The sequence below is a fragment of the Sus scrofa genome, chromosome 1, assembly GCF_000003025.6.
Source record: "Sus scrofa isolate TJ Tabasco breed Duroc chromosome 1, Sscrofa11.1, whole genome shotgun sequence".
Lineage (NCBI taxonomy): Eukaryota > Metazoa > Chordata > Mammalia > Artiodactyla > Suidae > Sus > Sus scrofa.
Window position 1 is genome coordinate 120,165,817 of NC_010443.5, and position 21,133 is coordinate 120,186,949.

General features: G+C 37.4%; 1 protein-coding gene across 7 annotated transcripts in view; it reads left to right on the forward strand.

Moving 5' to 3' along the window:
* The window catches only part of DMXL2 (Dmx like 2), a 160,355-nt gene that overhangs the window by 27,568 nt on the left and 111,654 nt on the right, over positions 1–21,133 (forward strand). For 5 of the 7 annotated variants that reach the window (XM_021095420.1, XM_021095456.1, XM_021095423.1 and 2 more), the window contains exons 2-6: positions 10,206–10,331; positions 14,188–14,259; positions 17,858–17,936; positions 19,054–19,189; positions 19,863–19,929. In XM_021095420.1, the coding sequence (XP_020951079.1) occupies positions 10,206–10,331; positions 14,188–14,259; positions 17,858–17,936; positions 19,054–19,189; positions 19,863–19,929 (480 nt within the window). Of the gene's footprint in view, positions 1–6,124; positions 9,753–10,205; positions 10,332–14,187; positions 14,260–17,857; positions 17,937–19,053; positions 19,190–19,862; positions 19,930–21,133 lie in introns of those variants that run through there. The other 2 variants (XM_021095434.1, XM_021095462.1) reach the window with 2 other exon arrangements.

Genomic DNA, 21,133 nt, shown 5'->3' on the forward strand with positions numbered 1-21,133 from the left:
ACACAAAAATAAGTAAGAAAACTCAAGGTAAAGGAATAAATTAGGAGTTTGGAATTAGCAGATACATACTACTATGTATAAATAAACAACAAGGGCTTACTAAATAGCATAGGGAACTATATTCAGTATCTTGTAATAAACTTTTAATGGAAAACAATCTGAAAAAAACATATAACTGAGTCACTTTGATGTACACCAGAAACTAACACAACATTGTAAATCAACTATACTTGAACTTAAAAAGTAAGGAAACTCTTCCTGTTTACAGAAGAAAGCCAACGAATAAATAATGAAATGGTGATGTGAGCAAACTAGCATTTGGCAGCCATAATAGTAATAACTAAGTTTTAGGCAAGAATCACCCAATGGATGCCAAAATTTGTGGGTTAAAGTTTGATAAGATATTTACATAGCCTCAAAATAGCTTCCCATAGAATACTTATTAATTACAAAGGAAAAATAATATCTTTATAGAGGGGAAACTTGGCAGATACCACCTTTATCAACTCATCAAAGTTCACTTCATCAGAGATGGGACAAATTGACAAATGTGCCTGTGGGTAAAATGCAGTGAGAAGAACGTGGCCACATTTCTATGATGTTCCTGCCCAAAATGTATAACTGGAATCTAATTATGAGGAACAGTGAAAATGCAGGCCATGGACTTATATTTGATGAAAGATTAGTATCCGGAATATAAAAATACCTGCAAATCATTAAGAAAAGAACTGATAACAGAAAGTGTATGAAAGTCTTGAACAGGCATTTCACAAAAATAGAAAATATAGATGACTAGGAAGCATATAAAAAGGGGTTCTTCCTCCTTAGTAATCAGAAATGCAAACTGAAGTCAGGAAATACCATTACATACCTAGCACATTTGCAAAAGATAATTTGATATGTCTGGTGATGGCAAGAATGTCCAGAAATGGGTATTCTTTTTCTTTCTTTTTTTCTTTTTTTGCCATGCCCATGGCATGTGGAAGTTTCCTAGCCAGGAATGAACCCATGCCACAGCAGTGACAATGCCAGCCAGATTCTTAATCTGTTAGGCCACCAGTGAACTCTGAAATGGGAACTCTTATATACTGCTAGGGAGAGCATTAATTCATACAGCTATTTTGGAAAATGATTTATCATTATATTCCAAAATTTAAGATATATGTACTCCATGATAATCTATCAGTTCCTCTCTATGGTGAAATACATATAATATGCAGAATATCACTGCAAGAATGTTCAGAACAGCAATCTTATTCGTTTTTTAGAGCAGCGTTGTTTTTAATATGCAGACTGGGAGTTCTTGCTGTGGTACAGTGGATTAAGAATCCAACTATAGCAGCTTGGGTCACTGCGGAGGTGTGGGTTGGATCTCCAGCCCAGCTAAGTGGGTTAAAAAGGATCTGTCATTCAGCTTGGATTCAGTCCCTGGCCTGGGAACTTCCGTAGACTGTGGGTGTGGCCATAAAAAAAATGTGAACTGTCCAGGGACGTTGGAATGGATATACTGTCATACATGCAAGGGAATATTGATAAGTAATGAAAATGAATGAATCATAGCTATGCGTATCATGAATTAACCTCTGAGCAAATGTTCTTAAAGCAAGATAAAAGTTCCCGTTGTGGTGCAGCGAAAACAAATCCGACTAGCAACCATGATGTTGTGGGTTCGATCCCTGGCCTCGCTCAGTGGGTTAAGGATCTGGCATTGCCATGAGCTGTGGTGTAGGCTGCAGATGCAGCCTGGCTCTCGAGTTGCTGTGGCTGTGATGTAGGCCAGTGGCTGTAGCTCCGATATGGACCCCTAGCCTGGGAACCTCCATATGGCATGGGTGTTGGCCCTAAAAAGCAGGGAAAAAAAAAAAAGGCAAGATAAAAGAATATATGCTGTATAACTTTATGTATACAAAGTTGAGGGCTGACAAAAATAAACAACATTATTTAGGCATGCATGAAGAAGTAGAAAAACTACAGAAAAAAGCAAGGGAATGATTTCCCAAAAAAGTCAGGGATAGTGCTACTCTGCTTGCAGGAGAGAGGTATATTTTTGAAGGGACACATAGTCTTCTCGGTTGCTGAAAATAGCGTCTTCCTTTTTAAAGTGGTGGTTACTCACATGTTCATTTTAGTTTATTCTTTGTGATGTGTATTTGTCTTATGTACACCTTTACATTAAAAAAATGGCTTAGTGGAGTTCTGTAAGGGAGTATATAAAAATGCACTTTGTTGCTTTTTTCTCTGCCATATTTAATGAGAATCTCAAGGCTTCTTTGCAAATTAAAGATTACTGTCCACTTCTCCCCCTCCCTCTTACCCTGGCGAAATGTGAAACTTCATGTGATAGAGATACTATCTGTTTTCCATCACATTATGCCCCGTGTGCCTGGTCCACGATAACTTCTCAGTAGATGTTTGTTAACTTGCATCCCCAATAGTCATCATGCTATAAATATTTGTTGAGTGTTAAACAGAACAAGTCAAGAAACAGATTATCTTAATAGAGAATTAGAAGAATACAGAAGAGAGTAGAAGACTGTAAATGAGAACTTGTTGCCTGCGATATTGGTAAACAGAGAATGTTGCAGCCATCAAGTGCCTGCATCTGCACCAGCAGTGCCCCCTGAAGGAACTCAGGACAGAAACAAATAGGCTCCCTGATGCAAAGCCCTCAGCCACAGCAGCCACCCACAGTATGGCTGAGGCAACTCAGGATGGAAAAGAACAGGATACTGGCCTGATAGGTAAGCTACCTATTCACAGAAATGATTTCAGTAAGCCCAGACTCTTGGATCTTCCCACACGTAGAAAAGTCCTAAATTCATTAACTTGAGATGTCTAGTTTTCTTTAATTAACTGCAATCTTTTGTTGTTCTACCTACCTATCTGTGTTGCAGTCCCTTAGAACTGTCTGAGAGGCTGCCTCTCAGGCTTGAAGTCCTTAGAAAGTCTACAGTATAAAATAGCATTCTCAACTTCTAGGTTGGTTGTGCTTTTTTTTTTTTTAATCCCAATTGACAAGACAAATCTTCAAGACTTTTGTGACACAACTCATAGTACCACTTGTCCTCAATTATCAGGAAGCTGGTCAGTTTGGAGGACTGGTTACTCTGTCTCTATTGGGCTATGTGGTTCTTGTATCTCAGCCTCTCTTTGTATTGGAGCCATTAAAACTGGCTTGAGGACCCTGGGGACTGCTGTGGCCTCTGTATATAAAGTCCTCTTGGGTTTAGGGTCTGTTACTGTGTGCTACATTTCTTGTTATTTCATAGTTGAATATTCAGAAAGTGAAATCTGAGCCAGCTCACTTTTTCAGGCCAGGCCATATCATAGGTTGCTGGCCAGCCTACAGTTTTTGGAATCAAGTGCCAAGCCCTAGTCTAATTAGTGTATGCAGTGAGTGTTGGTCATGTGGTCTGCCAAGGTTGCCCTTTCAGAGCGACTATAGGTGTGGCAATTTTGCCTAGCAAGGTCTGTCTATGAGTATGCTGGACAATATACTTGATGCAATAAAGCATAATTTTTCTGTTATGGAATGTTTAGGTGGTTTCTGTGAGGACCAAAAAAACCCAAAACAAAAATAAAAAACAAGGAGGAGATGACAGGTTTTGTTGGATTAGAAAGATTCAAACATTTGAATAATGATCAGGGTTAGTGATGAAGTGGACAGAGGTACTTTTGGAGTGTGATTTTTTTTTTTTTGAAGGGTAGTCTGTAGAAGTTATTAACTTTAATCACTGACCCAGCAATTATGTCTTAGAATTTATTTTATGGGTGTATTTACACACATATGCCTAGTGTCATATATACGAAGATGTTCATTGAAACATTTTTTTGCAATAGTAAAGAATGGAACAACCTAAATTAATTATGGTAAAGCCACAAAATGGAATACTGTGTAACTGTTAAGAAGGATGAAGATTCCTTCTGTGGGGTTTGGACATTTTTCAAGATGCATTGTTAAGTAGGAAAAAAGTTGCAGAATTGTGTGTAGCATAATCTATTTATATTATAAAGAAAGATTTATATGTAGAAACACTTGTATGTTGTGTATACTTGTATGTACATTAAACATTTTAGGAAGGGCTCATAGATAACTGTTACGTGATTGCTCCTTAGGTATGAGTGGCGGTGGTCAAGGCTAAGAAGGTGACTTCGTTTTCTTCCTTTTCTTTCTTTCTTTTTTTTCTTTTTCTTTTGCTTTTCAGAGCTACACCTGTGGGCATATGGAAGTTCGATCCCAGGCTAGGGGTCGGATCAGAGCTACAGCTGCTGGCCTGCACCACAGCCACAGCAATATGGGATCCAAGCTGTGTCTGTGATCTACACCGCAGCTCACCTTAAGGCCAGATCCTTAAACCACTGAGCAAGGACGGGGATCTAACCCACGTCCTCATGGATGCAGCTGGGTTTGTTACCGCTGAGCCACAACAGGAACTCCCATTTAGTTTTTAAATTTAGTACATGCTTTATTTTCTTTCTTAAAAAAAATTCTTGTCACTGCAAATATTAAAATTAAACATTTAATTTTAATAATTAATTTATTAAATTAAACGTTTAATTTTAATAAATTAAGTAATTTATGAAAGTTCTAGCTTATTAATAAAGGATCCATTCAGCTTTCAATCAGGCAAACTATTGGTCCATTTTAGAAGTTAATTTTTAATTCTGAGAGCATCATAAACAGTTAGGAAATTTAATTAGATGAATGAGATGGAAAGGATATTATATTGGAAAATTTTTATTAATCTGTGCTTTGTTTTCTCGGCTGTAAGATTTTTTTTTTTTTCCATATGTCAACACTGACCTCTTAAGATACTTCCTGAAGATAACATGGTACAACCGGTGACTATCAAAGGCGAGACAACTCTGTATTCTCTTTCGCTTTTTGTCTGTAGATCAGAGATTATGGAAGAAATGAAGAATTTAAATGAATTTATGTAATTAACCAATAAGAAGAACAAAAATTTAAACACTAGAAGCCAAAATGATAGAAGATAGCCATTAGTGAAGTGTATAAAACAGTGGAAAGAGATCCAAATTTGCATGCCAACATGTATTTGCCTGTGATTTAGAACTTTGATTAAATCATAGGGCTTCCATTTCTTTACATTAAAGAGGGATTACTAACCCACGTAAGGATTATTGCAGTCTTGAAAGACAGACTAGGAGTGTGGAATGCATAGTAGAACATCTGTTACGCAGTAGGCTTTCACTAAATGGCACCTCTTTCTTGTAATTATTTTTGTAACTTTTAATAACATGTGCCCTATATTTACATGAATCAGAACTCTCAGGAAGAGGTGGAAGCTTAACAGTAACACTCTTGTAGAATATTCTTATTAAATTAGACTACAACACCTTTTGAAATTAGTCCAACCTCTTCAACCTGTTGAGTACCTCTTAATCATCAGTGCTTTTTTTTTTTAATGGCTGCACCTGCAGCATATGGAAGTTCCCAGGCTAGCGGTCAAATCAGAACTGCAACTGCTGGCCTATGCCACAGCCACAGCAATGCCAGGTCCAAGCAGAGTCTGCAGTCTGTACTGCAGCTCGCGGCAACATCTAATCCTTGAACCCACTGAGTGAGGCCAGGGATTAAACCTGCATCCTCCTGGATACTAGTTGGTTTCTTAACCTGCTGAGTCACATCAGGAACTCCAGTGCTTTTCTTTTTTAAATTTAGCCACATCTGTTAGCGGTTGTCAGTGATGTCAAAATTGGACCCTATAACTGCTGATGTTAAACCATCCAACTACTTCATAGAAAATGCTGGTATAGTTAATCTGCTTGTATTGTAATCTCTTTCTCATAGGAAATATGTTTGTATAAGATTAAAAATATTTCTTTACTGTATAAGATTATATAAGATTTCAGGGAGTTCCCATCGTGGCTCAGTGGTTAACGAATCCGACTAGGTTGCAGGTTCGATCCTGGTCCTTGCTCACTGGGTTAAGGATCTGGTGTTGCCGTGAGCTGTGGTGTAGGTTGCAGACTTGGCTCAGATCCCACGTTGCTGTGGCTCTGGTGTAGGCCATCGGCTACAACTCCAATTCGACCCCTAGCCTGAGAACCTCCATATGCCGAGGGAGCAACCCAAGAAAAGGCAAAAAGACAAAAAAAAAAAAAAAAAAAAAAAAAAAGATTTAAAGGAAATCTGAGAAATTAGAGCATTGTTTGGGATATAAGTATTAGTTGTTTGCTTTTCTGAAAATAATATAGTCAGGGCAATTAGTATATATAAACTAAAGTTAGCGAAGACATTGAGTGTGTTACGCCTATTCAGGTCACAATAACATTCAACCCTCCAGAGAAGGCAACAGTTTTTTTTTTTTAATAATGATCATGATATTATGTTATTTCAGAGTACTTTATGACTAGAAAATGATACTTAAATCTTTTCAAGTGTAACATTTTAATAAGGTGAAACAAGAGGGTCAGCTTGTTTTTTAGCCTCAACTAATTGACACAGCTCTCCTAATGAAATTTTGGATATCACAACTAAAAACCTAGAAGAGAATCTTGGTAATAACAATACTCAGGTTTTTAGTTCCCACATAATTATTTTGGAATAATATGACACACTTTGTCTAAGGGAGAGATTATTTTAGACAAACTATTGAGATCTGTGGACCCAGAAAAAAACAGGCACATTCATGTGACTTTAAGTATAATTTTCAGGACTTCAGAGACGACCTGAGACCATCTGTGATTTACATGCATTAGACTCCAGTTGAAAACTTCAGCCAGGTTGAAAACTTAGTTTCAGTGCTCAACGTAGAGACTACTTTTCTTTTTCTTAACAGGGTGAATTTGGTCTCCAAAGTAAGGTAAAAGTAAGACTTACCTTAGTTATAAATTGTCAGCTAGCTATTAATTCTTTATCATCATAAAGACAGCTCAGTCCTTCCTTAGAAGAAATTGCCACATGAATAGAAGGAAAAGATGTTTTTCTAAGACTCTTCCTCTTTCCTTGGATTTCATTTGTGTGTTTGGGCCAAACCATATGCTTGACTTGGAGATAAAATGCTTATAGGTCAGTACTGTTCAGAGTGCAGGACACTGGTATATGGTGCTGTCACAGGGCTGTTTCTACCAGAAACCCTAGGGAAGAAGAACTTGGCTTAGAAATTCCATTTGTTCCAGAAAAGGCTTAGTGCCCCTTTTCGTGTTTCCCTGTGATGATCCTGTGGCCTCTCTACCACATGTGTAGTAGTTATACTCAGCTAAGCTAGAGATATTTATTTACCTAGTACAAAGGAGCCTGAATCCTGTATTCTCTGGGGTCATTTTAGCATTTGCTTGTGGTCTCAATGAGTGTCTGCTTTTCCTCCTGCACTGTAAATTCTCATTCTGGTCAAATAATTCTGAGAAGGAAGAATGGAACAAATTGCATTTGACCTAAAATTGAGAATGGAAATATCTTGAGTAGTTACAGATTTTGTGTAAACCTTCTCAGCTGCTTGTCTTTACTGAGCACTTACTCTGAGCTAGGTGCTGTGGGAAATTACTCGAGATTACAGAGTTGAACATGAGCCTTCTAGCACTAATAAGACATCTTAATGGAGTGGAGTTGGGGTGATGCAGTAGGAAGAGTAGGAACTTGATTATGAAGCAAACAGATCCTCACTCTGTGAACTTGGACAAATTAACTTCTTTCTGGACCTCAGTTTCTGTCCATCTTTAAAAGGGAGCCTAGGAGATATGTTCGTAAAGACCCTAGCAGACTGCCTGATCATAGAAGGTATTCAGTATATGGTAAATTATTAAGGAAGGCTTTGGTAGATTCCCTTCTGGTAGGTCTTCTAAATCCATGATACGATTAGGGTGGAAAATGAGCCCAAATAGTTTTTTTTTTTTTTTTTTTGTCTTTTTAGGTCCGCACCAGCGGCATATGGCGGTTCTGAGGCTAGGAGTCGAATTGGATTTGTTGCTGCCGGCCTATGCCACAGCCATAGCAACACGGGATCCGAGCTGCATCTGCGAGCTATGCCACAGCTCAAGGCAACTCTGGATTCTTAACCCACTGACCGAGGCCAGGGATTGAACCTGTGTCCTCATGGGTGCTAGTCAGATTCATTTCCGCTGAGGCACGAGGAGAACTCCTTGAGACCATTCTAGATCAGTGGTCTCTAAACTTTTATTCCACTGTATGGTTATTTAGTCATTTTTTAAACTATTTCCCTACTTATAGATGGTATGTTTATTTTCAGCTTTTGCTGCTTTAAGTAATGAGGCAGCGACTATCCCTCCCCCTTTGTAAGTATGCTTATAGTAAAATAGGGACTTGTTTAATCAAAGGGTATATTATATTTAAAATTTTAATAGATATTGCCAAATTCTTTTATCCATGAAGATTCTGATTCAGTGATTCTGGGGTGGAACCAAGCAATCTGTATTTTTAACAAGTTCCCTAAGTGATTTTGATGCAGCCATGTTTGAGAACTATTGCTGTTCAGAAAAATGGCAAGATTTCCTAATGCTGAGGAGTGTGGTACCTCTGGAAAAGGTCAGACAATGATGGCTATTTCGGGAGGAGTGAAAATCCTTTCCAGTGACTGAGAAGTAAGAGCCTATATGCCTATATCATCAATTGCTCCGGGTAGCCCATCTTTAGAGAAACAAGTGTTCTGATATTCAGCTGGAATATTTTTTCTCTTTGACATGTAATGTAGAAGAAGGAGCACTAGAATTCTAAGGACTTGAGTCTGAACGTCTTCCCCTTACTAGCTGTATAGCATCTTGGGCAAATAAATTTGAATCTTTCTATATATAATGGTAATGACAGTATTTTTGTTTTTAAATAATACAATTGTAAAGATTAGCATGGTGACACATTTATCCTACTTGTACTCAGTATTTCTATTCAGTTTAACTTTCTCAAATGCATAGTATAGCAAATCTGCATTGTCTGTAAGAATATAAGTGGTTATTTCCTCCTGGGAGTGATTTTTTTCTGTATTTCCTTTGCTGAATATTCTGTCTTTGTCTTTCATTTGGGGAGCTTTTTGAAGATAGTTTATAATAGTTAGAGCAGGATTTTGGCAGTGCCTTGGAAATTTTGATGACCAGTTAGAAGTAGTGTTTGTTTTCTTCTCTGGTCTTTATCTTCAGTTCCCTCTTTCATTAGCCATTAGATGGACCTCATTGACTTAGATATTATCACATGTCAGGCGGCTATTGGACTTCTGTATTTTGTAGGGCATGACCATATTGCTTAAGGCTGTAGAAATAGTGGGGAAAAAATGCCACCTATAGATATTATATTCATGTTGCTTTTTATGGGGCTTTTTCATTTGAGCATTACATTATTAGGTTGTTTTGAATATTTCATCATAAGTTGAATTTGGACGAAAGAGAAAAATGTCCCCACCCTCTGTCCCTTATGTCATCATAAAATTCACAAAGTTGCAAAACAGGAATAGCATATACCAAGAAGTGTAACAAAAGGAAGAAATATGTGGTTTTACTTATTATAGTTATGTTGAACAAGGGAATTTTCCAGGAACTTAATTTTGTGTTTTATTTTCCAGACTAAATATTTGCCACTTTTTATATAAATTAGTTTATTTTTATTTAATGTATGTGTCTGTGTGTGTTTGTGTGAGAGTGAGTGAGAGAGAGAGGGAGGGGGAGAGAAAAAAAGAAGAGGAGAAAGAGGAGAGACAGAGTTGGGTTGGTTTCCTCACTCTCTCCTGCCTGGTAACGTTGAGGGGACGGGGTAGGCAGGTGTCATCATGGATTCACTTAGGCAGGTGAGTATGTTTAGCATTTGCCTTAGTGCATGTAGTTCTGCCTCGGGGGTTTAATGTCTATCTAACTAGCTCTTTAAGCCATGTGGGATTATGTTGGAAAATACATTTGATTTCTATCTTGATCTTCTTCAAGCCTGGTTTGAACCCTGGAACTACAATTGCAGCCTTCAATACCCTGTTGATTTCAGATGGAGTTCTTATTATTTAGGGTTTATTACTGAGATGAGCTTCAGAAAGAAATTCTAAACAGAATGATTTATGGGGTGTCATCACCCCCATGATTTTCATTTGACTTGTAATTTTCTGAATTGGAAATTTATATTTTTAATATTCTTACATTAACTACTTTTGTTTAATGTGTCATAGTATCCTTTACAATGGCAACAAAAAGTAAGAAACTGATGATAATTCTCAAGTTACATATCTTATATAATGTAAAACTTTTCTTTTTAGGCATATGGATCAGGCTGTGATATTGTTATTTTGGCAAATGACTTTGAATGTGTGCAGATCATTCCTGGTGCTAAGCATGGAAACATCCAAGTCAGCTGTGTGGAGTGTTCTAACCAACATGGAAGAGTAAGGGATTTATTTACTTAATTAAATGTCATCTTTTAATGTATTTAACAATCTCAGAATATTCTTAATCGTTTTATACAAAGCTTACCTACGCTTTCTAATTAATAGACCTTGCTTAGATGGCTATTAATCGGAGTAGGTAAAGTGATAGATTGTATACAAATTATAAAGGACCATTAAACTAAGTGATAATTGTTCTACATATATAAACTGTCTTAAAAGATCTGTAGGCTTCACAACCCCATGTGTACTGTTACTCTGTCAGTTGATAATTCTAGCAGCTATTATGCTAATAACAAGGAACTTTTATCTTCTATACCTAGTGTATTCTATCTCTTTACCAAATTATAACATCAAATTTTTATCAAAAAATGTAGCAAATTGCTAGCATCTAATATTATATTTTCATTCTTTGTAAAGTTTCTATTAATTTAATAAAAGTTTATTTTTTGTTTGAAGAATGTTGAAGTTCATTCAGACTTTAAACAGAGGATTTATTTTAAAATAATTCAAATTCCATCATATGTTTCTTCCTCCAAAATTCAAGCATTATATCCATGAAATTTTGGTTCTGTATAAAGTAAATGTAGCATATCTGCTGTATATTTTAGCAATTGATTGAGGCCAATGTCGTATGGCAGTTGATAAATGTCTCTGTGGGAATATAAAAATTATTTTTCCTGTAATAATTACAATAATTTAAAGTCTTAGTATTCTAGAGATTGTTCTTTACTGAGTAATAACAAATATTATCAAGGATATGTTAAATTAGAATATTCATTATGATTATTATACCATTTTTATTGTCCTACTCTGCTCTTTGTATCAGGCTTTAATACTTGTATAAATGTGCCACTATATGACAATCCAATGATAAAACTGATATAGTATTAAAACACTGCACTCCCTGGTGTTTTTTTTTTTTTCCCCCTTTTTCTGGCCATACCTTAGGGCATATGGAAGTTCCCAGGCTAGGGGTTGAATTGGAGCTGCAGCTGCTGGCCTACCATAGCCATAGTAATGCTGGATCCTAGCTGAATCTGTGACCTACACCACAGTTTGTGGCAACACTTGATCCTTAACCCACTGAGTGAAGCCGGAGATTGAACTGACATCCTCATGGCTATTGGTCAGTTTTATAACTGCTGAGCCACAGTGGGAACTCCTGATGTTTTCTGATACTTATTTACTGCTTTTCTGATCCTCCACACCCTGCCCAGTTTTTTTCCCCTAAGTAGTGCTTACTCTTTTTAGGACCGTACTCACAGCATATGGAAATTCCCAGGCTACCAGGTTAGGGGTCAGATTGGAACTACAGCTGCCGTCCTACGCCACAGCCATAGCAACACCAGATCTGAGCCTTGTCTGTGACCTACACCACAACTGAGGGCAATGCCAGATCCTTAACCCACTGAGTGAGGACAGGGATTGAACCTGCATCCTCATGGATCCTTGTCTGGCTCGTTAACTGCTGAGCCACGAAGGGAACTTTAGTAGTGCTTACTCTTTATTTTATTGTATTTTATTTATTTTTTTTGTCTTTTTGCTCTTTCTTGGGCTGCTCCCGTGGCATATGGAGGTTCCGAGGCTAGGGTTCTAATCGGAGCTGTAGCCACCAGCCTACGCCAGAGCCACAGTAGCGCGGGATCTGAGCCGCGTCTGCAACCTACACCGCAACGCCGGATCCTTAACCCACTGAGCAAGGGCAGGGACCGAACCCGCGACCTCATGGTTCCTAGTTGGATGCGTTAACCACTGAGCCACGACGGGAACTCTGAGTGCTTACTCTTTAGAAAGCACCGGGAGTATTAGATTTCTCTCATTAATTTTTTATTGCTCATCTCCTTGTGCCGAGCATGGTAGCTTTTCAGCTGCCTAGAGATGCATTTTTTTTTTTTTTTTTCTTTCTTTTTTGGCCTCGCCTGTGGCATATGGAGATTCCAGGACCAGGGATCAAACCGGTGCCACAGCAGTGACCCAAACCATTGTAGTGACAATGCTGGATCTTTATTAACCCACTGCACCACAAGGGAACTCCAGATAGGCATTTAAAAAAAATTATGTTTGTGGGAGTCCCTGTTGTGGCTCAGTGCAGTGAATCTGACTAGTATCCATGAGGACACAGGTTTGATGCCTGGCCTTGCTCAGTGGGTTATGGATCTGGCATTGCCTTGAGCTGTGGTGTAGGTCGCAGATGTGACTTGGATCTGACATTGGTGTGACTGTGGTGTAAGCTGGTAGCTACAGCTCCAGTTCTACCCCTAGCCTGAAAACCTCCATATGCTGCGGGTGTGGCCCTAAAAATATGAAAAAAGTTATTTATGTACTGGTAATAATCACAATAAATGGATTCCCTGGGGGCAAAGTTTTTCTTTTTTTTTTAATATAGAAGACTTTGGTGTTCATAACCATGTTTCCCCTTTTCCTCATCTGGTTGATGGTAAAGAAACCAAAGCTGTGATATCTCTGATTCATTGTCTTTTATTGCCATCGTCTTTTATTTCCTTTATCCCCAGTCCCGTGATGATTGCACTCACATTTATGACTTTGTGTTAACAGTTAGAATTGTTCATTCATTCATTGACATATTGAGCGTGATCATTCATAACACTTTTTCTCTAGGTATTACCTCAGCCAGGCATTTTAAGTAGCTCTCCCCCTACCATTACAGAATAAAAGCTTTATCTCAGAAAGAATGTTAGATATTCATTAACAAAATCATTTTTTTTGCATGAGAGTGCCCTGAAATCACAGTACATCTTTTTTTGGCTGGCTTTAAAAAGCATGTATACCTCATTTAGCTTTACAGGTTAACCTGTTGATCCAGAAGTGTCAGAAGAGTTGTTTTTTGGTCTGTTCCCTGTAGTTGATTCCCTCTTGCCAAAAGGAGGATAAACTGGGAACTGGCATTCTAGGAATTATTGGAAAACAGGCTTTGGTAGCTCCTAGGAACAGAGGGATTTATGTTTCTTCTCATCAGGTATGTGACCTGGAACAAAGTCCTCTTGGCCCCCAAGTCCCTCGCTTAAGTCCGCTGGAGATGCCTACTTCAGCTGTTTCTCCTCCACTTGGAGTGTGTATCTCTCTGGCTTCTCCGTAGTCCATTTTCTCCATTCCCTCTTCTACATGTTGTTCACAATTGGTATTTTTGTTTGATGGTGTAGTTAATATCATTTTATTTGATATAATTTTTAATACCTGTTATCTTTGATTTTTTTCTACTTATTTTTTTTTTAATTTTCACTGGCTTATAGTTTCTGACAGGTGTAAAATTGAAATGTGTCTTTGTTAATAGAATGGTTTCTGTGTTTAAAAATGAAATCTTTATAGGAAAGGATGGATTTTTTTGAATAGGTCACCCTTGTGTATGTAAAATAAAGCCTGCTAAATTTTTTTTTTTTTTTTTTTTTTTTTTGGTCTTTTGTCTTTTTAGGGCTGCACCCGAGGCATATGGAAGTTCCTAGGCTAGGGGTCAAATTGGAGCTATAGCTGCCGGCCTATGCCACAGCCACAGCAACACCAGATACTAGCTGCGTCTGTGACCTACACCACAGCTCACAGCAATGCTAGATCCTCAACTCACTGAGTGAAGCCAGGGATCGAACCCACAACCTCATTGTTCCTGGTCAGATTTGTTTCCGCTGTGCCACCGCAGGAACTCCAAAGCCTGCTAAATTTTATAATAGAGAAAAGATTCTTAGGTCCAGTACTTTTTCAGTTGTATGTATGGAAGGGAATAAACCATGAATACTCTAAGATTATATTGTATGTAATCATGTTATTCATTGTGGTGAAAAGGAGGTTATCTTTATTTTCTCTTTTCCTAAATATTAATGCTTTGTTCATTCTTTTTTAGATTGCAGCTTCATATGGTAATGCTGTTTGTATTTTTGAGCCCTTGGGCATAAATTCTCATAAGAGAAATTGTGTAAGTATTAAATGATAGAAAACTTTTAGAATTGAGTTTCGAATCCAGTTTTGACAGCAATAAAGAGCCCCTTGGGAGCTGGTGCTGGAGGTGGTCTAGAATCAGTGTAAAGTTAGTCTGTGCTTTATGGTAAGAACATTCATACATTCCTACATTTACTAGGAATATATCCCTAGGCCTTTTAGAAACTCAGTTCTCTAGAGTATTGCTAATTTAGATTTGCCTTTTTAATTGGGATCTACCCTAGTTAAACTCCTATTATTTCTTACACTACTTTACTGGACTGGTCTCTTTTCTAATATCTATCCCCCTTCCCCTTTCTCTGTTCACTACAGAGTAGATCATGATGTTTCTCTGCTAAAAACTCTGTAATGGTTCTGTATTTCTCTCAGATTTTTTTCCCCTCAGGCCACACACACAGCATATGAAAGTTTGTGGGCCAGAGGTGGAACACACTACTGCAGCAACCCAAGCTGCTGCAGTGACAGGGCCGGATCTTTGACCCACTGCCTCATGGCGGGAACTCCTCACATTTTAAGCCAAAAAACCTTAGAATGGACTACAGCCTTCTCCTCTTACCCACACATACCCATTTATTACCTCTCAGAGCTCATTTTCCATTATTTTTTACTCACTGGTGTCACTGGGCATCTTCGCTCTTCCTTGGACAGTTATCCTCCCATCTGTGGGCCTGTGATTTGGTTCTTCTTCTTCTTCTCTTCTCTCTCTCTCTCTTTTTTTTTTTTTTTTTAGGGCTGCACCCATGGCATTTGGAGGTTCCCAGGATGGGGCTAAATTGGAATTGCAGCTGCCAGCCTACGCCACAGCCACAGCATCTTGGGATCCAAGCCCCATCTGTGACCTACACCACAGCTCACTGCAATGCCAGATCCTTAACCCACTGAGTGAGGCCAGGGATGGAACCCACATCCTCATGGATACTAGTCAGGTTCTTTGACTGCTGAGTCATGACTGGAACTTCTGGTTGTTCTTTTGCCTGGAATGTTTTTCATTGTCTAGGTAGCTCCAGAGCCAGCAGCTACAGATCCTTTTAAGTCTTTGCTCAATAATACTTTCTCAATAGGGTCTACCCTGATCACCCTTTAAAAATTGCTATTTTTGGAGTTCCCGTTGTGGCGCAGTGGTTAACGAATCCGACTAGGAACCATGAGGTTTCGGGTTCAGTCCCTGGCCTTGCTCAGTGGGTTAAGGATCCGGCGTTGCCGTGAGCTGCGGTGTAGGTTGCAGCCGTGGCTTGGATCCCACGTTGCTGTGGCTTTGGCGTAGACCGGTGGCTACAGCTCTGATTAGATCCCTAGCCTGGGAACCTCCGTATGCCGTGGGAGCAGCCCAAGAAATAGCAAAAAGACCAAAAAAAAAAAAAAAAAAAAATTTGCAATTTTCTTCTCCCAGCTTCATTTTAACCCACATATCCTCCTATTTTTAAACTTTTTTTTCCATAGCACTTAGCTTGTTTATTTGTTTATAGTGTACTATTTAGAATGTGGGCTATGTGCCAGTGAGGAGCTTTGTTTCTTTGGTTTATTGGTGCAGTTTAGTACTGGGACACAATAAATACTTCTAAATATTTGCTGAATGAAGGAGTTAGGAGTTTAGGTAAACTCATTTATCACCTAAGTGGTCTGGCATATCACATTGAGAACCCTTCAGATTCATTCTGGGTGCTGAATTATATTTTGTCTTATTTAACATTCAGAAAATCCAATATCCTTAAAATTAAAAAATTACTGTATGCCTTAGAACCACGCTCTCACTCACAAGTAATTACAACTGCCAATGTCTCAATGCCAGATTTTCACATCTTGACATATCTACCCAGTAATTTTTTTTAAAAAAAGTGTTCTTAAATGCATTAAACAAATAGTTTTGATATTTTTCATTAAATATATATATATATGAATATTTCTTTTTACATTCCTCCCCAAAGTACAAACTATACCAGTCTTTCCCTTGTGGTAGTATGATGAAACGCTTATCAAATTTTAGAGTACTTAAGAGTCACCTAGAGTACATATTAAAAATTCAGATTCCACAGAGTTCCCATCGTGGCTCAGTGGTTAACGAATCCAACTAGGAACCATGAGGATATGGGTTCCATCCCTGGCCTCGCTCAAGGGGTTGGGGATCCGGCATTGCCGTGAGCCGTGGTGTAGGTCATAGACGTGGCTCGGATCCCACATTGCTGTGGCTCTGGCGAATTCCAGCAGCTACAGCTCTGATTGGACCCCTAATCTGGGAACCTCTATGTGCCTTGGGTGCGGCTTTGAAAAGATGAAAAGACAAAAAAAAAAATTTCAGATTCCAGCCCTCACTCCCAAAATTTCTTCTACATAATTGGTCCAAAGATTATACTCTGAGAAACACTAAAGGAAAGAATACTAGGCATATCTCTAGTTTTAGGAATGATTTAATTATTACTTTAGTTGAGCAATATATAAAATACTGTTGTGACTGTTGGTTGGTTAGCAGTCATGGGTTTAAAAAAAACCTTTTCCCTGTTAAAAAGTATAAGATGACTTTTGGTTACTGAAATTCAAGTTTGCAGTTAATTCCACCTCCAGATAGTCATGAAATAATTGAATAAATTATTTGTTAAATATTTAAAAAATATTCTAAGATAGGTCATTGTCAGTTATTAAATTATTACTTGCCAAGCAATTTATGTGTATATAACTTGCTGTAAAAATCCTTGACATGGCTTTACATTGCACTATACTTTTACAAAAGGACATTTGATGTTTATCTACTGCAAAGAAATATCTAAACTTTTTTTCTTTGATAATTGTATTTCATGGGAAAGGCCTTTCTTTGACTTTTAAATTTTAAATCTTCTTTCTACTTTTTAGAACAAAAACAGAAAAAAAGATGGAAATTATTCAAATATAATACAGATCAGATTTGCGGATTTCATAAATTATGCAGTTCAGATTTGTTGACTTTTTGGGAAGTATATCTAGTTTTGTTTTATACATTGACTCCTTAGAATTATGATAATTTGCACTTCTTTCTAATGTGCATTTATTTTGTTTTTATAAACATTTATTGAGCACCTGTGTACTACTCATTACAGCACTGAATACACAAAGCTTATTATGGCATAATCCCTGCCCTTGAAGAGTTGCAGTGTAATAGGAGAGTTAGACATAGAACAAATAGTTCAGTGTGACCAGTGTTATAATGGTAGAATTCATGTAAAATTGTTCTGAGTGTTCCTAGAATGTCAGGAAAGGCTTCACTGAAGAGGTAATGGTTAAGCTAGATCTTGATATAACTGTAGGAGTTTGCAGGCAGAGAAGAGAGGAAAAGTTACCCTAAGGTTAAGAATGTGTATATAGACATGGAAGGAAGCCTGAGAGACATGTTTTGTTTGGGCATGGCAAACAGCTTAATATCGTAGAATAGTAAGTGGCTCCATTAGAAAGGATTTTAAAAACAGTATTTTGAAAATAAGAGTGAGATACTTACATCTTTGTTTCAGATCATAAAATCTTAAGTTGAAGAAAATAAAAATCTGGTAGTGTTTGTAGATTTTATTTTAAAAACATGTCTTTTTCTGTTTTCTTTCTGTATGTTTCAGCAACTCAAGTGTCAGTGGCTTAAAACTGGGCAGTTTTTTTTGAGTTCCGTGACATACAACTTAGCATGGGACCCTCAAGGTATTTAGCAGTTATTTTTAGAAGTTATAGAAAGTAAATATTTCAGTGTGTGATTGCAATGTGATATAGTCTCCCATAATAAGAAAACAATCAATACTATTTTCTTTTTGCTAGTGAATGAGTGTACTTTTTTCCTTTTGCATATACACTGCTTTGTACAGTGCTTAGTTTACAATTGTGTGCTTTTTTCCCTCCTGCTTTTGAATGTTTTGTTCCAAGAAATGATGATGATTTGTTTCCTTAGTTAATGTGCTGTACTTTTTAAGAGAAATTTTATTTATTAAGAAACAAAATTGGAAATAAAGCAAGACCAAAAAACACCTATTTCGTTTTGTTACTTGTATTTCAGGAAATTATTGTCTTTAATATTGAAAGATTAAATACCTCTAGTAGTAATAGCTGTTGTCCCTTTTTACATTCACAATCAATGAGGGTAATTTTAATACTCCATGTAGAAAAAAATTTTTATTAATCTTTAGTTATGCCTTATGTTCTGAGGATATTCTAAGTTGTATATATCAGAGTTTTTTGATTTGTTTTGTTATTCTACTTTTGCTGCTACTTTTTTTTTTTTTTAAGATTTACCTGATACACAGTAGCTTTTTGGCAGTAAAGCTTTTACTTTTTTGTTCTTAAGTTTCCTTCAAGTTTTCTTGTCTGCTGGATTCTTAGAACTTTTAAGTGGATATAAGCCAAACATTTTTATTTATTTATTTATTTTTTGCCTTTTTGCCTTTATGCCTTTTTGCCATTTCTTGGGCTGCTCCTGCGGCATGTGGAGGTTCCCAGGCTAGGGGTCTAATCAGAGCTGTAGCCAACAGCCTACACCAGAGCCACAGCAACGTGGGATCCGAAGCGTGTCTGTGACCTACACCACAGCTCACGGCAACGCCGGATCGTTAACCCACTGAGCAAGGCCAGGGATCGAACCCGCAACCTCATGGTTCCTAGTCGGATTTGTTAACCACTGAGCCACGACGGGAACTCCCAAATGTTTTTCATAGACGGTATTGCCCGTTTTTCACAGAATAGTTTATAGACATGTGTAGAAACCCACATGTACATTTATTTTTCTAGATAATCCTTGCTTATTCATCAGAACATTCTTTAATTTCAGATAACAGATTGTTGACAGCAACTGATTCTATTCAGTTGTGGGCTCCTCCAGGAGGTGACATTCTGGAAGAGGAGGAAGAAATTGATAATAAAATTCCTCCTGTTTTAAATGATTGGAAGTGCATCTGGCAGTGCAAGTTAGTGTCTAACTCTGTTGTTATGTTCATTAATTAAAAAAATACTTAAGATATGTTCCTTTTCATAATGATCTTTATTTTTTTATGGTACCATTGCATTTAGAAGCCTAGAAAGTAGACTTTTTCTAACCAAAACCCATTATAATATCATCCTTTAATCTGTGTTCCAATTGATTTTTTAAAAAAGGACATAAGTATTTTCATAGTGATAACCTCAGGACTTGGGTTGATAAGGTTGATGTAGGAATTATATTAATATATGTGATATGGATGCAGTAGGAAGGGGAAAGATGTGAAAGTTGCCAGCCACCTTTCAAGTGGAAGGATGGCTGTACCATTAACAATATAGATTAGGTGAAGGGGACCACCTAGCCAGCAAAGATGATGAGCTCAGTTTTTAAGATGTTACATTATGATGTTGGTTGGGCATGTAGTTTGTGATACTTTTTATGCATATTAATTGCATTCTTCTTTGGATCCCCAGAGTGTACTTTGGATTAGTTTTAATGGGTTAATTTGTATTTTTTAGGGAGATGAAAGAAATATTTAGTTTCATTTTTAGAGAGGTGAAAACACTCTTGTTTTAATGATGTTATGAAAATTTTATTTTGACCACTTATGGTATTGTGTTGCAGATTTTTAAAGTGCTAACTATTTAACCTTTTTTTTTTAGAACCTCAGTATCTATACATTTGATGGAATGGTCCCCCGATGGTGAATACTTTGCTACTGCTGGAAAGGTAAAGGACCAAACAAAACTTAACCAGAAGAAATAAAACAATTAAAAATGTTTCTTGTTTATTCTCATTTTCAGCTTTTTCATCTATAAAATTGGGATAACTCTACATTAAAAAGCTGGCCTAAGGATAGTGATTGTTTTTGTGAAAGATCTGGTATGTTTCCTATAGGTTAGTTGGCACTTGGGAAATAATGGCTATTATCTTTACTCTTATTTGACCTTTTAAAAAAATTCACTGCTTTTAAAATTCTTTTTAAAAGATAGCATATGTACATGATTTTAAAAGTAAAATAGCACTACTAGATTTACAATGAAAAGAAGCACTCCCTTCTTCACACTCTAAATTCCTCTTGTGTCCTGGAGGCAGTGATTCATAAAAGTGCATATTTTAGTATTTCTTTCCATATTCTTAAATAACTTGCTTAGGCTCTCATTTGCTGTTTTTTTTCCCCCTACAGTTTTATGTATGATTCTGGCCTTGCTACTATGGAGGCTGAGACTTCAGTTCTCTAATTGATGTCCCCCACCCCATCTCCACTTAGCACATACTATATTCACTTCCCTTCCTCCTAGCTTTCTCATGGGCCTTCAGCTACATTTGGGTAAATCAGCATTTATTGTTCACATTATTAAGAGTATGTAAAATACTGTTCATGGAAGAATTACTTTGGCATTATTCATTACTTTGTTTCACTGTTTGCTTAGTTTTACCTAATTCATCCCACACACCTCACAGGCTTTGAATCATCTTAGTATAATCTCATGTAGGAGGTATCCTGGGAATGTGTGTTCTCTTTGCTCCAGTCTGGCTTAGTTGTTCTCTGAGGCTAAAATAGCAGAGCTCTCATTTCAGGCTTTTCTTTTACCAGCCTCCGGAGATTCTCTTTGCCTGTCTCCTTTGTTAATTTTCCTGTTTCTCAGCATCATTTATCTTCTTGTTTTGATGGCGGTATCCTCTAGCCAGTTGCCGAGAAAAGATGAATGGAAAAAAATTTTTGAGGCCTTGCAAGTCTGAACAATTCTTTTCATTGCTGTTATGTTTAATTTGATTGGACATAGGGTTGGGTTGAACATAATTTTCCTTCAGAATTTTTTAAAAGTCATGGTTCCAGCTTCCAGTGTTGCTATTTGAGTATAGTGCCATTCTGACCATACTCCCCCAGCTCCAGATTAGGAAGGTCTTAAGGATCTGCCCTTATCCTCCT